An 18,911-nucleotide genomic window follows, 5' to 3' on the forward strand; every position below is an offset into this window, starting at 1 on the left:
TAATTGACAGGTAGGATGTGTCGTATTTCGATACAATACATATTACTATTCTATGATTTTCTCTAAATTGCTCTTGTTCAATTAATTTTTAAATGAATATTTTAATCTTCTATAATAATTAATTGATAAAAAAAAATTTATAATAACAAATCTAAATATATAAATTTTGTAAAATATAGTATATATTAAATGATACCATTTTGGATATTCTTATTGCTAAAAAGTTTTCAAAAAAATTTTTTAAAAAAATGTAAGATATTATTTAATTATTATAAATAATGAGACTATTTTAGACATTCAATATATAAAAAAGAAGTTTTCATTAGACAAAAAATTCAAATCGAAATTTTTAGACATAATTATAGTTACTAATTTTAGAAAATAAGCATTTTAACAAAATGAAAGTGGAAGCCCAAAAATCTAATATAGTCACAGGCCGGTAAAATTTAAATAATAGTGCTCCCCCCACCCTCCATAGCAAAATCCTAGACACGCCAGTGGTTTTATCTAATGAATAATTGTTTAAATTAAGTTATTTATTAAAATGGTAAAATTTTTACTTTTTTACTAAAAAAAATTATCCTGGTTTTATAATCAACAAATAATTTAATATATCTTAAATATATCTAATTTATACAAAATAATAAAGAATTTAAATATATTTTTATTTTAAAAGTAGTAATAACTTATGTTAAAATTTATATTTTTTTTATGTTTTTAAATTTGGGTATCACGTCAATTCGGCGAGAAAATTTCGGCCCGGCGACAATTCGGTGCGTATCTATTACAGTTGCAATTTATTATATATTACTTAGTATAAAAAAATAAGAATGATTAAATAGAAATCATTTTGAATGTTGGTATTATTAATTATTTCTTCATATTTATTGTTACAAAAATCTTAATTTTATTTACTAAATGTGTAATATCAAAAAATAATTAACAACCATTATTTATACCTATTTTTTTGGTTGACCAATTTACCACATAAGGTATGTTGATTAGTAGCCAATGTTATGTAAACCGAGATTTTGGGCATAGAAGAAAGAAAGAAAAAAGAAAGGTTTGGACCTCTATCTCAAATCTTACATATTATTTTGGGTAGAATTTAAATCGACCGTTTTTAAAAATAGACCTAGCCATGATCCAAAAAAAATCAAATTAATACTGACTCATTTTTTAGATTTATTAAAAATCCTTAAATTCTATTAATCCTTATAAAAAAAATATATTATGCTTAGGCTAATTTTTTCTATTATATAAATCAAAGATGAATTAACGCACAATTTTTTTTATATATTTATAAAACAAATATAGAAAATATAAATATACTATACAAAACATGCTATTAAAAAAAACATTATATTTGTTAATTAAAATTATATGCGATCCCTCTATCGTTAATCGGGCGATTTACATAGCCAGATACAATTAATTTAATATTTTCAGCCGTATCCCTATACCACTTTGGGTTACGTACTAGAAATATATTGTTCAATTTTTGCTTCGGTTAAAGATTGTTCAAACTGCAGAGTATCTAAAAATTTCCAAATAGAGGGATGATGCGATGCAGCGTCTACATGAGCGGGAGGGGTAGGAACAGTTTGCATCCTATTTTTTTGAGGGGGTAGGGGGTAAGCTGCTTTAATGGGGGTAGGATAAATTTTTTTGGGTGGTTATCTATTAAATTTTGAGATAAAATAAGACAGTTTATTGCTGTAAAAATTAATACTTTTATTATAGTATAATTATAATACAATTCATCGACCAAATCTATATATTGCAAACAATCATACACATTGTTTTCCAAATAAACTATCCTTTTAAATATAATTTAAACGGTTTAGATATTTCAGCAAGCTCATAATGCCATAATAATTAATTCATTGTAAATAATGGAGGTTTTAATTAAATTTATTATCTAAAAAATAAATTCCTTATATTCACAAAATATCGATAGTTGGTAGTAGAGATAGATTAATTTAAGTTATCCTTTATAGATTATTTGAAAAGAGTATCAATAAATAAATAGGTGAAAACAGAGTTGTACAAAAGATCTTCTTTGAAGATTTTTGAGCGAGATCTAGCTCAAAAATTTGAGCAATTGAAGATCGTAAAATTTGAAGATCTTTTATTTATAAAAAAATTTGAGCTAGATATTTGAAGATCGTAAAATTTGAAGATCTTTTATTTTTTAAAAATTTTGTGTAACGATCTTCAAAGATCTTCATGATATTTATTTTTTTACCCCTTTATTAAAAGCCCAGATGTTTTTCAATTTTATTAATATATTATTTCTTTTATGTTTTATACCTCTCCTCCTGCCTTGATGAAAGAAAAAAATATTATTTATTTTTTAAGCATGTTAAATTAAAATATAAATTCAATAAAGATGCACCGACAATTTTCATAATCGTATTTTATAAAAAAAGTTTTTCCACAGAAGGGTAAAAATTTAATTTATTATATTATTAATAAAATGTTAAATTCAGAAGAGCGATAATTTTTCTAATCGTTATTTTTACATAAATGGGTAAAAATTAATATTGTAAAAAAGATTTAAGTTAAAATTTCAATGAAGATGTATTGTAATTTGTAACACAAAAAATTGACAATTGTCATAATCGTTTTACTTCACTTTTTTGATTTTTTTTTACGCAAACAGGTTAAAATTTTTAATATTAAGATGTATAGAATTTAAATAAAGATGTACCAAAGAAAAGTGACAATTGTCATAATCGTTATTATATTACTTTACTTTTTTGATTTTTTTTTAAGCATACAGGTTAAAATTTTTATTATTAAGATGTAAAATTTAAATTTAAATAAAGATGTACCATAGATAAGTGACAATTGTCATAATCGTTTTACTTAACATTTTTGATTTTTTTTTACGCAAACAGGTTAAAATTTTTATTATTATGTAAAATTTAAATTTAAATAAAGATGTACCATAGAAAAGTGACAATTGTCATAATCGTTTTACTTAACTTTTTTGAAGGAAATACCTACCCCGGGAACACACTATCCCCGGTCTCCTCTACATCTTTATTGAAATTCTATTTTGCATCTTCTTAATATAAATTTTAACCTATTATCGCCAAAATAAAATCAAAAAAGTTAAATTATAACGAATATAACAATTGTCACTTTTCTATGGTACATCTCTATTTAAATTTAAATTTTACATCTTAATAATAAAAATTTTAACCTGTATGCCTATAAAAAATCAAAAAAGTTAAGTAATAACGATTATGACAATTGTCACTTTTCTATGGTACATCTTTATTTAAATTTAAATTTTACATCTTAATAATAAAAATTCTAACCTGTTTGCATAAAAAAAAATCAAAAAAGTTAAGTAAAACGATTATGACAATTGTCACTTTTCTATGGTACATCTTTATTTAAATTTAAATTTTACATCTTAATAATAAAAATTTTAACCTGTTTGCGTAAAAAAAAATCAAAAATGTTAAGTAAAACGATTATGACAATTGCACTTATCTATGGTACATCTTTATTTAAATTTAAATTTTACATCTTAATAATAAAAATTTTAACCTGTATGCTTAAAAAAAAATCAAAAAAGTAAAGTAATATAATAACGATTATGACAATTGTCACTTTTCTATGGTACATCTTTATTTAAATTCTATACATCTTAATATTAAAAATTTTAACCTGTTTGCGTAAAAAAAAATCAAAAAAGTTAAGTAAAACGATTATGACAATTGTCAATTTTTTGTGTTACAAATTACAATACATCTTCATTGAAATTTTAACTTAAATTTTTTTTACAATATTAATTTTTACCCATTTATGTAAAAATAACGATTAGAAAAATTATCGCTTTTCTGAATTTAACATTTTATTAATAATATAAATTAAATTTTTACCCTTCTGTGGTAAAACTTTTTTTATAAAATACGATTATGAAAATTGTCGGTGCATCTTTATTGAATTTATATTTTAATTTAACATGCTTAAAAAATAAATAATATTTTTTTCTTTCATCAAGGCAGGAGGAGAGGTATAAAACATAAAAGAAATATTATATTAATAAAATTGAAAAACATCTGGGCTTTTAATAAAGGGGTAAAAAAAATAAATATCATGAAGACCTTTGAAGATCGTTGCTCAAATTTTTTTATAAATAAAAATCTTCAAATTTTACGATCAAAGATCTAGATCTTTGAAGATCTTTTTATTTTGAGCAAATGTACAACTCTGCGAAAATAATGAGATAGAGACATCTCCTCAGAAGGCGGCAGGAATTTTTTAGGGGGGTAGGAAAAGGTTTTTGAAGGGGGTTTGCATCCAGTGAAAATCCTGTCATGCAGACGCTGATGCGATGATAGCAGAGATGAGAATGCTCTATGCCCACTTATAGTAAAAAATTGCGAAATAAATTATAAAAAATGATGTGTAATAATGATTAAAAAGATAGCAAATTTTTAGAAAAATACCTTCAACTGCATTATTTGTTTTTGGGATTCACTCCAATGTAGCAGCATATAAAGTGGAATTGGAAACCTTGTTGGTGTCTTTCTCCATTAATACTATTCTTAAATTTATGTTCTTATAAAGTGCTTTGATTACTATATTAATATGTTATAAGATTATATAAGATCCTTTCATTATCTTGATAGAATGGTGTTTGTGTAAGTCCATAAAAAGCATCAACTACATCATCTATGGGAACAAATGCAAGAGAGAGCATTTGTCTAATTTTTATAGACCACTCATATCCTGCATCTTTATCTTAATAATGTGCTAATAACTCGCCCTCACTCTGTATATGTCTCTAAATCGCTTGGGTCATATGAAAAAAACACCCTCTTACAGTTATTGACGGAAATGAATGTGCAAAGGCATTTATTTCTGCCTGCTCAAAATCGATCATTACCAAGGGGATTTAAGATTTAACATAATTTTCGTTATTATTATAATACATATCAGGGAGGTATATTATTTTTTTAAACTTTTATGTTTTTTTTTATTGTCTAAAATTAGGCTTGAAAAGGGGATTTAAGATTTAACATTATAGTACGTATCAGGGGGGTATTTTGGGTCTATTTTAAAAAAAGGTTGATTAAGATTGTAGCCAAAATAATATATAAGATTAAAGATAAAGGTCAAATCTTTCTTTTTCTCTCTTCTTTCTATGCGCAAAATCTCCAAGCTTACATAATATTAATAATTGCCATGGGTCAAAACCCAGGGTCCCAACTTATTAAGTATACGTATTAGGATTTGATGTTAAGGGAGAAGGCAAAATAGCTTCACATGCCATTTGTAATATATCCGCATCCTCCTCCTAACATGGCTATTATCAAAGTAGACTTTAAAAATGCTTTCAATAGCAAATTTCATGAAAATTTCACAAATTGTTTTTCCCAAAATACCTGTTTATTCAAAATTCCAAGAGACATACTGTAACATGGGGTAAATTGGTCCTTTAAAGAAATAGGTATAATTATTAGTTAATTTTTTTCGATATTACACATTTAGTAAATAAAATTGAGATTTTTGTAAAAATAAATATGAAGAAATAATTAATAATACCAACATTCAAAATGACTTCTACTTAATCATACTTAAATTTTTATACTAAGTAATTTATAATAAATTGCAACTATAATAGATACGCGCCGAATTGACGCTTCGCCGAATTGTCGCTGTGCCGAATTGACGCTGCGCTGAATTGTCGTCGCGCCGAATTGTCGTGCGCAGAATTTTCCGCGCGAATTGACATGGAACCTTAAATTTATGTATTAAAAAATAGAGAATTAATAATGTTAGATTAAGATAAATTATAAATTAACACAAATTAATTAATTAAATCAAATAAATATTTGAAATATATTTTTAAGTAAAAATAAAACATTTCTTCTTTTTTTCATTGAAAATGAAGAACTGACAAGATAAAAACTCTAATATATAAAATGTATCCGGCCAAGACGACGATATGTTGAAATTTCAAAAGTCAATTGACTCTTGATAAACAAAAAATGTATCGCACAGTATAGTAGATATTACTGAAATTATATAACAAGTTAATTGTTAAGTGTATCGTTTTTTAGATATAGCGTCATTTTGTATGATAAGCATTTTATTTGTGATTAATTTTTGATTTTTTTTGCGTATTCATCTTTTAATTTTAATTTTTTATTAATATTTTTTGATTTTTTTGCTCATTCATCTTTTATTTAATTTTTATTTGTGATTAATATTTTTTTTGATTTTTTTGCGCATTCATTCTGTTAATATATTATAAAAATTGTTATTTTAGATTAATTACATTATTAATCAACTTATATTTATTTTATAGTAGATATATATAGATAAAAAAAAAGAGGAAATAAAACAGTCGTCATTTTTTTCCAAAATTCTTTATCATTTGATTATTTTGTTGAGGAAAAGAGAAATACAAAGAATTCAAAAATAAAAAAATTTTTTATTTGTGCAAAAGCTTTGTTTTGTGTTGTAATATTTTTCAAGAAAAAAAAAAGAGGAATAAGTAAAAAAAAAACATATTTATTTCGTTAAAAAAATAAAGTGAACCCCAAAATAAAAGGAAATAACCGATTTCCATTTTCCTCACTACCATACTTGGTGTAAACATTATAGTGGTCGCCAAGACAGTTTGAATAAGCAAATTATTTATCCGTAGGGCAGAGGTTTAATTGGAATAATTAATTACCTGTGAGGCGGACGTTTATTCTGAAAAATTAGTTAGGTTATACCCGTGGGGCAGATGTTTAATTGGAATAATTAATTACTTGTGGGGCGGACGTTTATTTTGCAAAATTTGTTGGGTTACACCCGTGTGACAGAAGTTTAATTGGAAGAAAATTACCCATGTATCGGACGTTTACTTTGAAAAAATTAGTTAGGTTATACCCGTGTGGCAGATGTTTAATTATAATTAATTACCTGTGGGGCGGACGTTTACTGTGATATATTAGTTAAGTTGAGGCATAGGCTTACCTGGTGACCGGAAGTTTAATTTAAAGAAACAGTTACACGGAAGTGCTGCCCAAATTTTTGCATAGATAAACCTATTAGACGAAATTCACCCAATTTTGTTCATAATAACCTTACACGGAAGTGCTGCCCAAATTTTGTTAGATATAAAACTGTTACAAGAAATTTACACAGATTTTGTCTGATATTAACCTATAAAGTGTGCATGTATGCATTACGCTACTTATAATATCTTACTTGTTAACATTACAAATAACCAAGATTTTTATTTTGAAATTAATCATAAATTATTTATAACGCCGGGATGAAAAGTTTAAAATTTGCTAAATACTGGGAAATAATATTTTTGGAGCACTAGTTATACTATTAGTATGGATATGTAGTTAAGGCAGAAGAATGAGGATGAGTCGCAACGTTAAAATAAAAGGACAGACTTTAACCATTGAGGGGCATAATGGAGAGGAGAATATCATGGGTAAAGTTACCTAGTTACCGGTTCGGGAGTTAATCAAGGGGTGGACAGATAGCGATATAAGCAGGAATGTATATGGTTCTGATAAACTAAGTTTCGAAAATAATCAAATGTTGCGACCGTATAGAGAGTCCATAGAGAATTCTCAGGTAAGGAGATTAGAAATAAGACAAAATTTTGAGTATCGAGGGAGAGGAGTAATTAATTGTTATAATTGTGGTAAACCATGTTATATGCCCAGAGATTGCCGTGAAGCGAAATGTTTTGGTTGTGGGAAATTGGGACATATAGCGTATTGAACTGGTAAGCAAGAGAGATTAAGATGCGCGGGTTGTGGTCAATTTGGGCATAATAAAGGGGAGTACAATACGAGCAATTACAACAATAAAAGCGGTTTTCCTCAGTGAGAAATGGGTCCGAGTGCTTCGAATGTGAGGACTATTGAGCGGGAGAAAGTGGAAGGAGTTTGGGCAGTAAATATCAAGATGGGAGGAGAAAAATATGGAATGTTTTTGATGCCGAAAGGATAGACATGTGGCGATGTACTGTAAAAATTTGTGACTTTATGATGGCGAATCTACGAGACGGGTCGGGGCGCGGCGGTTGAAAGGGACAAAAGAGGAGTTTTATCAGAGAAAAACAAATAAAGAAGGATGTGTAAATATGCTACAAGAGGGTCTACTACATGATCCTTGTCCAAGAGTGATTATAAATTTAGATGGGAGAATGGTTCCCATGTTGTTTGATACGGCAGCAGCCATTTCAGTAATTGGATATAATGGATATCAGAGTATTTGGCCCGGTGAAATGATAGAGAATGAGGGGTTAAGAATAAGACAATTCGATGGGATCCTGTTGGCTGCGATGGGTAGGGTGGAGATTGTAGCAACATTGGAGGAAAGAATTGAAATATTAGATTTATGGGTTATTAATCGGAATATAGAAGCAGTGTAGGGATGGGACGGGATCACTAGGATTGGTCCATGGTATAGTTTTTGGGGAGTATTTTTGTGGTGGGGTATATTTGTACCAATAACGAGTGAGGAATATGCCGTTATGACCTTGAGAGAGAATGTGTTACCAAGAATTGAGACCATGTTTGATGAGGAAACAATAGAAAATAGTATTAGGAACGAAATTAGGGAGGATAATCTAAGGAGCGATAATTTAAGGAGCGAAACAAGGAAGAACCATCCTAGGAGAGAAACAAGGAGCGCTAATTTAAGGAGCGAAACAAGCAGTGTCTACATGACAGGATTTTCACTGGATGCAAACCCCCTTCAAAAATCTTTGCCTACCCCCTTAAAAAAATTTCACCACATTTCCCCATTTTTATTTTTTTAATTATAATGATACTCTTTTCAGATAATTAATAAAGGATAACTTAAATTAATCTATCTCTACTACCAACTATCGATATTTTGTGAATATAAAGGATTTATTTTTTAGATAATAAATTCAATTAAATCCTCTATTATTTACAATGAATTCATTATTATAACTTTATGAGCTTGCTGAAATATCGAAACCTTTTAAATGTATTTTAAAAGTATAGCAGAAAGTTTTATTTGGAAAACAATGTGTATGATTGTTTGCAATATATAGATTTGGTCGATGAATTGTATTATAATAGTTCTATAATAAAAGTATTAATTTTTACAGCAATCAATTTTTTCCTATTTCATCTCAAAATACAATAGGTAACCCCCCAAAAAATTTATCCTACCCCCATTAAAGCCGCCTACCCCATACCCCCCTCAAAAAATAAGATACAAACTGTTCCTACCCCTCCCGCTCATGTATTAGCTGGAAACAAGAGAAAATAATATAAGGAGCGAAATAAAGGGAAGTAATTATAGACGAAAATAACAGAGAATAACTCTAGGGCCAAAATGGAGAAAAAGAATTCTAAGGGTAAAATAGGGGAAAGGAATTCAGAAGAGAAATAACAGAAAATGATTCAAGAGAGGAAGTAGGTAGAAATTGTAACATTTTGAGGAATTTAGAAGGATTGGGTGATTAGAACCGTTGTCAAATAAAGAAAGGTTAGAACTAAAATGATACTAAATCAGACTAATATCCTCGATTATGTATACTTTTCTATAATATTCGTCAAATAAGAAAAGTTAGAACTAAAATGATACTAAATCTTTATTAAATAATAAGATAAAAACATAATCAAAATAAATTAATATAAATTAAAATTAAAAATTAAAGATTAAAAAAATTAAGTTCGTAAAATCATAATTTTATCATTATCTTTCGCATCACAATTTCTCCTTATATATCCTTTTTCTTTAATCAACATTTGCATAGTCTCAATTTGTACCGAGATTTAATTCTTGTAGATTTGAATATCTTTGGGCTTCGTAATTTTGTTTAAAAGTAATTTGCCTGTCTGGCGTTTTTCTTAATCTAGTAAATTTGCATGTTACCACAATTACAACACCTTTCCACTTAGATTAGTCCCACCATTCTGCGAATGATCTCCTTTCTTCCGATTTTGACTTTATTGATCTTGTTTCTCCACCAAATCTATTCGTCTTAATCTTTAATGTCTTCTAGTTTCTAACGACGGCGGTCTATTGTCTAATATTCTTCACTTCTAGGGACTGTATGTATCCGATTACACTCTAAAATTCTTGATTCCTTCTGTTTCTTGTCAACCCCTTGTAAACGATTATCTCTTGATCTTTATAGGCCATTGACGAATCTGTTATCATGATTCCCGATACAGTTTTCTAGCTCTTTTAATTATATTTCGTTTTAATCCCAAATTATCCTAGTCTTTGCTTGTTTCTAACGGTTTCTATTAACTAATGACGGTAAACCACTGCCGATAATTTGTCTGCGAGTAACGATGGTTTCCACGACTTCTTGTTTCTAAGATCATCGATTTTTTATCCTATACTAAAGTTTTGATAAGCAACTGGCGATAATTTGTCAACGATTAACGATAGCATCCTGGTCTTGACCACTTGTTCTACCTAGTCGCTCCTCAAGATATCCACGTTGTCTTAAGATCTCTTATACGATAATAATTTCTTGTATCTTTTGATCCAAAATAAAAAATCCGATCTCTATTGCGGCAAATTTTTTAATGACGAAAAGCCGTTTCCCTTTATGAAGATTTTGGTTAATCAACAACCTGATATTTTGCTAAATATTATCAACTTAAATAACAGTTAACCGTATATCTTTAATAACAATTTATAACGAATTTCTTTTAGCTACATCGATCACTTGTACGTATAACGATCTCTTGTGACGAATTCCTTTTAATTAAACGACTAATTCAATTCTTTTTCGAATTACGACCATTGATATTGACACCATGTTTCATTGACCTCATTCTTTGTCTTTGTGTCGATAGTCATTTCATACATCCCCTTCCCCCTTTATTTAGAATCTCTTTTCAGAGTTAATTAGACTGAATTGTTGTAATGGCCCGGGCTCCTCCGCTCTCTAACACCAATGTAACATTTTGAAGTTTTTATGGAGACTGAATATGTCCATAGAACATTATTTCGGCCAACAAATGTAGTGGTTGAGATAATTTAGAGAATAAAATAATAGTATAAATAAATTAACTACTAATACTTTATTAATTAATATAAATACTAATTACATAATCACAAATAAAATAAGAAATTAAAATAATATAAAAAAATTAAGTTCGTAAAATCATAATTTTATCATTATCTTTCGCATCATAATTTCTCCTTATATATCCTTTTTCTTTAATCAACATTTGCATAGTCTCAATTTGTACCGAGATTTAATTCTTGTAGATTTGAATATCTTTGGGCTTCGTAATTTTGTTTAAAAGTAATTTGCCTGTCTGGCGTTTTTCTTAATCTAGTAAATTTGAATGTTACCACAATTACAACAGAAATTACCCAGGGCACGTTGGAGCTCTTGAAAGGTGTCGTGATATTAAAAGGAGAGAGGAGGAATGAAAGACTGGGAAAAGGAAGGTAGTGCCGCATCAAGAAATTCGAGAAGTGATGAATACCAAGACGCAAGAAGATCACGGGGTAATGAATGCCAAGACAATGCCCAATGAAGAGGAGTTGATAACTAAGGAAGAAGAGGGAGGGAAAGGGGGAATAATCAGAGTGCAGGAAGGAGTTCGGAGATTAATACAAGAGTACCAGGAAATTTTCAACGAAGATTTGGGATGCCTCCCGGATTATGAAGATTAAATTAAAAATGGTTGTGTTCCAATGTTTTGTGCGTTACGGAGGATACCGTTTCAATGGAGAAAGGAAGTGGAATTGGAGTTGGATCAATGGGTAAAGAAGGGAATTGTGTGTTCTGTGGAATATAGTGAGTGGGCAAAGCTATTGGTGCCGGCAAAGAAGGCCAATGGAAAGCTCCGTTTGTGCGCGGATTTCCGGGTCACGGTAAACCCGTGGGTTGTATAAGTGAAATATCCCTTCCCGCGAATTGGAGAGATATTAGCCAATCTAAAGGGAAGTATATATTTTTAAAAGGTGGATTTTTCAAATGCCTACTTACAATTGCGGGTGAAGCCAGTGGTGCTGCGTCTATTGACCATTACTACACCGAAAGGATTGTTTGCGTTTTGTAGATTGCCCTTTGGACTTAGTGTATAAGCTCCTATTTTTCAGGGAACTATGGCAGCCGTTTTTCAAGGCCTAGAAGAGGTTTTGTACATGGACGATGTGTTAGTAACGGGGGTGACTCCTGAGCAGCATACCCAGAGATTAACGGAAGTATTCCGAAGAATTATGTGTAAAGGATTGCGGGCGAGTGCCTAGAAGAGTGTGTTGGAAGTATCAGAGGTAGTGTATCTAGGACACAAGATTAATGGGAGAGAGGTGAGACCGCTGGATAAAAATATGGCAGGAATAACCAATATGGTGAGACCAAATAATAAAGGATAATTGCAGGCTTTTCTAGGGATGGTAAATTATTATCATAGGTTTGTGGAAGGTTTTGCACAGATAGCGTCGCCATTGTATAAATTACTGAAAAAGGGAGAACGATTTGAATGGGAAAGGGAACAGGAAGTAGAGTTTGAAGAACTAAAATGTCGAATTGGGAGAGAATCTATTCTAGTATGCTTTAATAACGATTTGGAGGTAAATTTGGCTGTGGATGCATTCAGAGTTGTACAAAAGATCTTCTTTGAAGATTTTTGAGCGAGATCTAGCTCAAAAATTTGAGCAAGATCTTTGAAGATCGTAAAATTTGAAGATCTTTTATTTTTTAAAAATTTTGTGTAACGATCTTCAAAGATCTTCATGATATTTATTTTTTTACCCCTTTATTAAAAGCCCAGATGTTTTTCAATTTTCATCAAGGCAGGAGGAGAGGTATAAAACATAAAAGAAATATTATATTAATAAAATTGAAAAACATCTGGGTTTTTAATAAAGGGGTAAAAAAATAAATATCATGAAGATCTTTGAAGATCGTTACACAAAATTTTTAAAAAATAAAAGATCTTCAAATTTTATGATCTTTTGAGCAAATGCACAACTCTGGATGCATTTAATAAAGGTGTAGGAGGAGCGTTATTACATTGTTTAGACGGCATAGAGAGACCTGTTTTGTTTTGTTTTTCTCAAGAATTTATAGAGCGACGGAACTAGATATTCGGTTATCGAGCAAGACGCTTTGGCCGTTATTTTTGGATTGACAAAATGTTGGGAGTACTTAATAAGGGGTAGATTCATGGTATATACGGACCACAAACCATTGGTGCATCTTTTTAAGAAGGATAATAAAGAGCTAATGTTATCGCCTAGACTACAGAGATGGCTACTGGTGGGCAGTTTTGACTTACAATTAAAATATCGGCGGGGAAGAGAGAATTATTTACTGGATATTCTTTCTGGATGTGGAGCGGGAGAGAATGTCGAAGATAGTGAGTCGAAAGGTATGGAGAAGGAGGATGAGCATGGATTGATTAGGGCTATGGCCAGGGTTGCCATGTCTCCCCCCATCAGCGGGAGACTCCCACAATTTTTTAGTTTACACGCAGACATCTCTCTCCCGCAAAACTACCGCAATTAAAAATCTCCGGCAAAAATTTACCGCTATTTTTTAATTTTTCCCGCTATTTTTTTTAATAGTATTTTAACGTTTTTAATATATAAATAATAATTTTGAGAGACATTAATTGATTATTTTTATATTTTTTAAATAAATTTTAAATATTTATTCGAAAAACATGTCTAGTTTGTAAATTTTTTTCTATCCTGTTTTATTTTTATCCAATAATAAATCAACATCATTTCATTCAAAAGTCAGTATAGGGGAGTATATCGACATCGATTGCAATACAAAAATATTCACAAAAATAATAAATAATACAGATGCAACTACATTTGCGGAAATAGTATACATCTATCATGTAGTTCAACATTCACAGAGCTATATAATTACAATGTGGGTCGAATCTTTTTCTCATGATATTTAACGACTCCAATATAATTGCAAACCTTACTTGTGGTAGAACAAAAATGAGCAAGGCTATCACAAGTGTTTTATTACCTGAATCCTAAAGGTCAATTCTAGACGATTTGAAAGATGGGCATCCATATGCAATTCTAACAGATGCAACTAATAAGGGAAATATTAAAACATTTCTCTCGATCCTTCGCTATTTCAACAAGAATAAGAACATTTCAATAAAACTGTTAAAATTTTTTCCTCGGATAGTGAAAAATCCAACAATGTAGCTAGCCAATCCAGTGAATGATTTGCATGTGAGCTTTCTGCGCTGATAATGCCTCTGTAAATTTTGGCAAAAATCAAAGTTACTGAATTGAGGCAGCACAATAATGAATTAATACTAATTAGCTGTATATGCCATATACTACATAATTCTTGCAAGAAGGCAATGAATGTACTATCTGTGGATATCGAAATAATTGTGATGAAATGTTTTAACGAATTTAGTTCATCAACTAAAAGTGTTAAAGTAAATCTACTTCATGGAGTTAATATTCAGTTGCAATCAGAATATTCTTTATTAAAAAATTTACAAAATCATGCTACAGCTCTGTTCATCTCTACAGTTAAAATTGATAATAAATTTTATGGCGCGATTGCTAAAAATATTATATTAAAATGTTCAAATAATACTCTAATTAATATGAATCAGATATTTTTATTAAGTCAATTTTAGAATATTTACAATCAAAATTTGATTTACTCTATTTACAAATGTATAAATATTATGACCTTGGAACAGAAACCATCAATTGATGGTTTTTATAATTTAATAATTGTATTAAAAATACCGAAAGACATTGATGTCTTGTTTGAGGAATTGTATTTTATGATTCGCCAAAATACTTAGTTAGATGGTCTAAAAGCAGAGGAGAAATGGGTAGAATTTTTTCGTAATAACGATAAATCCCCATGCTTGGGATAAATATGTTAGTATGTCTTCTCCTTACCATATTCTAATGCCTCATCCGAGCGCATTTTTAGCCTGATGTGGACTGCCTGGAAAAAGAAAAGAAATCGGATTGCATTAACAACATTAGATGTCGAGCTAATGGTTAAACAAATATATAATATGTCATGACAGGTATTTTATAAATATCTAATAACAACGGTAAACATTTATTTCTATTATTAAAATTTCAAATAAAATATAATTAAGTTTTAGCAATGGCGCCATAAAATTTATTGTCAATTTTAACTGTAAAGATGAACACATCTGCAGCATAATTTTGTGAATCTTGTTAAGATTCTTCTGATTGCAACTACACATTAACAGCATGGTAGATTTCCTACATGTGAAATCATTCATAAATATACCTCTGTCATTTATTATTGAAAAAAAATTTTCAAAATGTTAGGACCATTTTTATCTTTATTTAAGAAATATTTTTTTAAAGGTTTATAAAATTTTAAAATTCTATCGATGGCGGGTATTAGGAACATAAAATTCTATAAATACACTCTGTTTTACCAAATTCACTGAGGCATTATTAGATCAGAAAGCTGACATGCAATTTATTGATAATCTCGAATCTGTTCATTATATGGTTAGCTATGTCTTTGGATTTTTCACTATTTGAGGGGAAGAAATTTAATAGTTTAATAAACGACCTTAATTTTGTTGAAATAGCCGAGGATTAAGGGAAATATTTTAATATTTTCTTTATTAGATACATCTGTTAGAATTGCATATGTATGCCCATCTTTCAAAACGTCAAGAATTGACCTCCTGGATTTAGGTCCTAAAACATTGATGATAGCCTTGCTCATTTTTGTTCTCAAGTATTGTTTTCATTTATATTAGAGTCGTTAAATATTATGGGAAAAAGATTCAAACAACATTTTGATGATAAGTATCTCTTTGAATGTTGTACTACAAGATAAGTGATTACAATTGCCGAAACTGTAGTTGCATCTGTATTATTTCTTATTTTTGGGTACCTTATTATGTATTTAAACGTGATATGTGATAATTAAGCGCCTATCCCTATAATGTTATACACACACATGGTAGATTTCCAATTGCGGTCGTTTTGTGGGACATTCGCATAAAATATATTTTTAATTGTAAAATTAAAATCGTTTTTTTTTATAAAATTTAATCTTGTTTACATTCTTGTATATTTAAAAAAGATCGTTGGTTTTTTTTATTAATTAATATATTTTAATAAATCAAGATGTTATTTGATTTTGAAAAATAGTTACCGACTTTGTATTTATATAAATTAATTATGAAAAAATAGGCGGATAATTAAGTCAATTAAAAATAACGGCCGAAGGCTGGCACTTTACGGGCCCAGCAATTTTTATATTATTTCTCCCGCATAATACCAACTTTCTCGCGCAATTTGAAAATTTTGACCTAGCAACCCTGGTTATGGCAGGAATATCTAAAGGAGGAGGGGTAACGTGGGAACAACTCAAAAAGGCCAAATTAAGGGATCGCGAATTAACACGTATCAAGGCATGCAAAAGGAACTGAAGACATGGCGAGATGAAGACAATGTAGAAAAAGATTTGGCCATAGTAGATGAATGTGTGGTACGAGGGAATAGAGGTGTAGTGCCACTCAAATTAAGAGATGCTGTGTTGATAATGATCCATGCGGGGCATCAAGGAGTGGAGAAGATGAAACAAGGGGCAGATAATATGTATGGTGGCCGGGAATGAATAGAGATATTAGTAGGAGTTGTTTGATGTGCAATGCGTGGGCCAAAATGCCCCATAAGGACAGGAAGAGTGTTTGGCCAAAGGCGACTCAGCTGTGGGAGAGGATACACGTTGATTTCTTTGACTTTGAAAATAAGATTTATATATTCTTGGTAGATGCTTACTCAAAGTGGGTGGAGTACGAAGAAGTAAGGGGGCTAACGACGCAAGTGGTAGTGAAAACGTTGAAAAATCTATCGGCCAGGTTTGGAGTAGCTCGAACGATAGTATCTGATGGAGGTCAAGCCTTCATCAGTGAACAGTTTAAGATGTTTTGCGTAGAAACCGGGGTAAAGCATATTTTAGCCCCGCCATATCATCCCAGTTCAAATGGTTAGGGGGAGAGGATGGTGTTGATTGTCAAGTACTGGTTAAGAAAATCAAAGTATGGAGGTGGGGTTTGGATAGCTGTGGCGTATTACAACAATAGTCGAAAGGGAGAAGAACAGTCTTCAGCAGAGAATATTGGATTTATTAAAGCCGAAACCACATCAAGAGGTGGAAAGGGAGATAGTGGAGAAACCTGAGTTTTTAGTGGGACAAACCGTGTGGGCAAGAATATATGGAGGTACAAGAAGGTGGGAATATGGGGTGATCATTGAAACATGGGACACAAATTAAATCGAGTGAAACTTATCGACGGAAGAGAGGGAGTACGGCATCGAGATCATTTGAAAAGGGGCGTGAAACCTAGAGGTTACGATCGGGATTATAAATAAGAGGATATAAGTAATTGAAAATTCAAGGTGGTAAAATATTCATCTGATATGGTGTCCCATGTATCCGAGGAAAATTATTGGTAACAGTTTAACCAGAGGTATGCTAACTCAATACCGGGGTATTTGATAATAATAATAAAAAGGGCGAGGTGATTGATAATAATAATAAAAAGGGGAATCAACCATATAAGGGTTAATGGGACAAAAGGGTTATTGGATTATACAAATGATAAATGAAGCCATATCGAACTAAGATGATTTATACAGGAAATCGACAATGGCGACACACAAAGGGAGGAGACTCAAGAAACTAATCACCGTATAAATTCGTATGCCGGGTGAGAGGTGAAATGCGGAGTTGCGTTTTCAATTAGTGGAGGCATGTTAAGAGTATCGGTTTTTAGATATAGCGTGGAGTATGATAAGCATTTTATTTGTGATTAATATTTTTTGATTTTTTTTACGCATTCATCTTTTAATTTTTATTTGTGATTAATATTTTTTGATTTTTTTGCGCATTCATCTTTTATTTAATTTTTATTTGTGATTAATATTTTTTTTGATTTTTTTGCGCATTCATTCTGTTAATATATTATAAAAATTGTTATTTTTAGATTAATTACATTATTAATCAATTTATATTTATTTTATAGTAGATATATATATAGATAATAAAAAAGGAAATAAAACAGTCGTCATTTTTTTCCGATTTCTTTATCATTTGATTATTTTGTTGAGGAAAAGAGAAATACAAAGAATTCAAAAATAAAAAAATTTTGTGTTTGTGAAAAAGCTTTGTTTTTTGTAATATTTTTCAAGAAAAACAAAAAAGAGGAATATCAAGTAAAAAAAACGTTAAAAAATAAAGTGAACCCCAAAATAAAAGGAAGTAACCGATTTTCATTTTTCTCAATACCATACCTGGTATAAACATTATATTAATCAAATAATATCTATAACTTAATTCTAAAATAAGATAGAAAAATCTTAAATATTTCAAAAAAAGCATTTGGACAAAAACTCTGTTGAGATATATACGGCCATTTTTTTTGATGATATCCATATGCTTTTATTTAATATAAAAAATGCATATTTGCAAAATTAACAAAAAAAACAACGTTGTGACGATATCTAGTTTAAGATCATCTTTATTATATAATTTTTGAATATTTAGTATTTTTTAATTTTTTATTATAAAATTATTTTAAATATAAATTTAAGTGCTATTTTAGATTACATATTTTATAATGGTGCCCAAAAATAATTCCGCGATTTCTTTTATTTCATAAATATATCACTATGATAATAATGTCACATGCTACAATTTTAAAAACAAATATAAAAAAAAATGTAATATATCTCTTTTTCGAAATCAATTGAAAAATGTACATAAATGTCAATCATATATCGATAGATACAACACCCTTTTCTTGAGAAATCAAACTGGGGTTTAGGGAAACAATTTACGCATAATCAAAGTAAATGTCTGCATGAATTCTAATAAATAATCAAAAATTATTATTATTTATTTTCTT

General features: G+C 29.7%; 1 protein-coding gene across 1 annotated transcript; it reads left to right on the forward strand.

The window, feature by feature from the left end:
* The first annotated feature begins 12,102 nt into the window (after window positions 1-12,102).
* LOC135926938 (uncharacterized) lies at window positions 12,103-16,618 on the forward strand. Its single transcript, XM_065462873.1, has 4 exons — window positions 12,103-12,201; window positions 12,466-12,570; window positions 13,070-13,463; window positions 16,413-16,618. The coding sequence occupies exons 1-4, from the start codon at window positions 12,103-12,105 to the stop codon at window positions 16,616-16,618; spliced, it is 804 nt and encodes a 267-aa protein (XP_065318945.1).
* Window positions 16,619-18,911: the final 2,293 nt, after the last annotated feature.

Source organism: Gordionus sp. m RMFG-2023, chromosome 1 (genome assembly GCF_954871325.1).
Source record: "Gordionus sp. m RMFG-2023 chromosome 1, tfGorSpeb1-WG-v2, whole genome shotgun sequence".
Classification (NCBI taxonomy): Eukaryota; Metazoa; Nematomorpha; class Gordioida; order Chordodea; family Parachordodidae; genus Gordionus; species Gordionus sp. m RMFG-2023.

Excerpts from the sequence above, each read along its gene's own strand:
- LOC135926938 (XM_065462873.1), top strand. The coding sequence starts at position 12,103 with ATGGCAGCCGTTTTTCAAGGCCTAGAAGAGGTTTTGTACATGGACGAT. Across the intron at positions 12,571-13,069 it reads GCTTTAATAACGATTTGGAG|AGCGACGGAACTAGATATTC; the intron begins GTAAATTTGGCT and ends AAGAATTTATAG. Across the intron at positions 13,464-16,412 it reads GAGACTCCCACAATTTTTTA|GCATGCAAAAGGAACTGAAG; the intron begins GTTTACACGCAG and ends ACACGTATCAAG.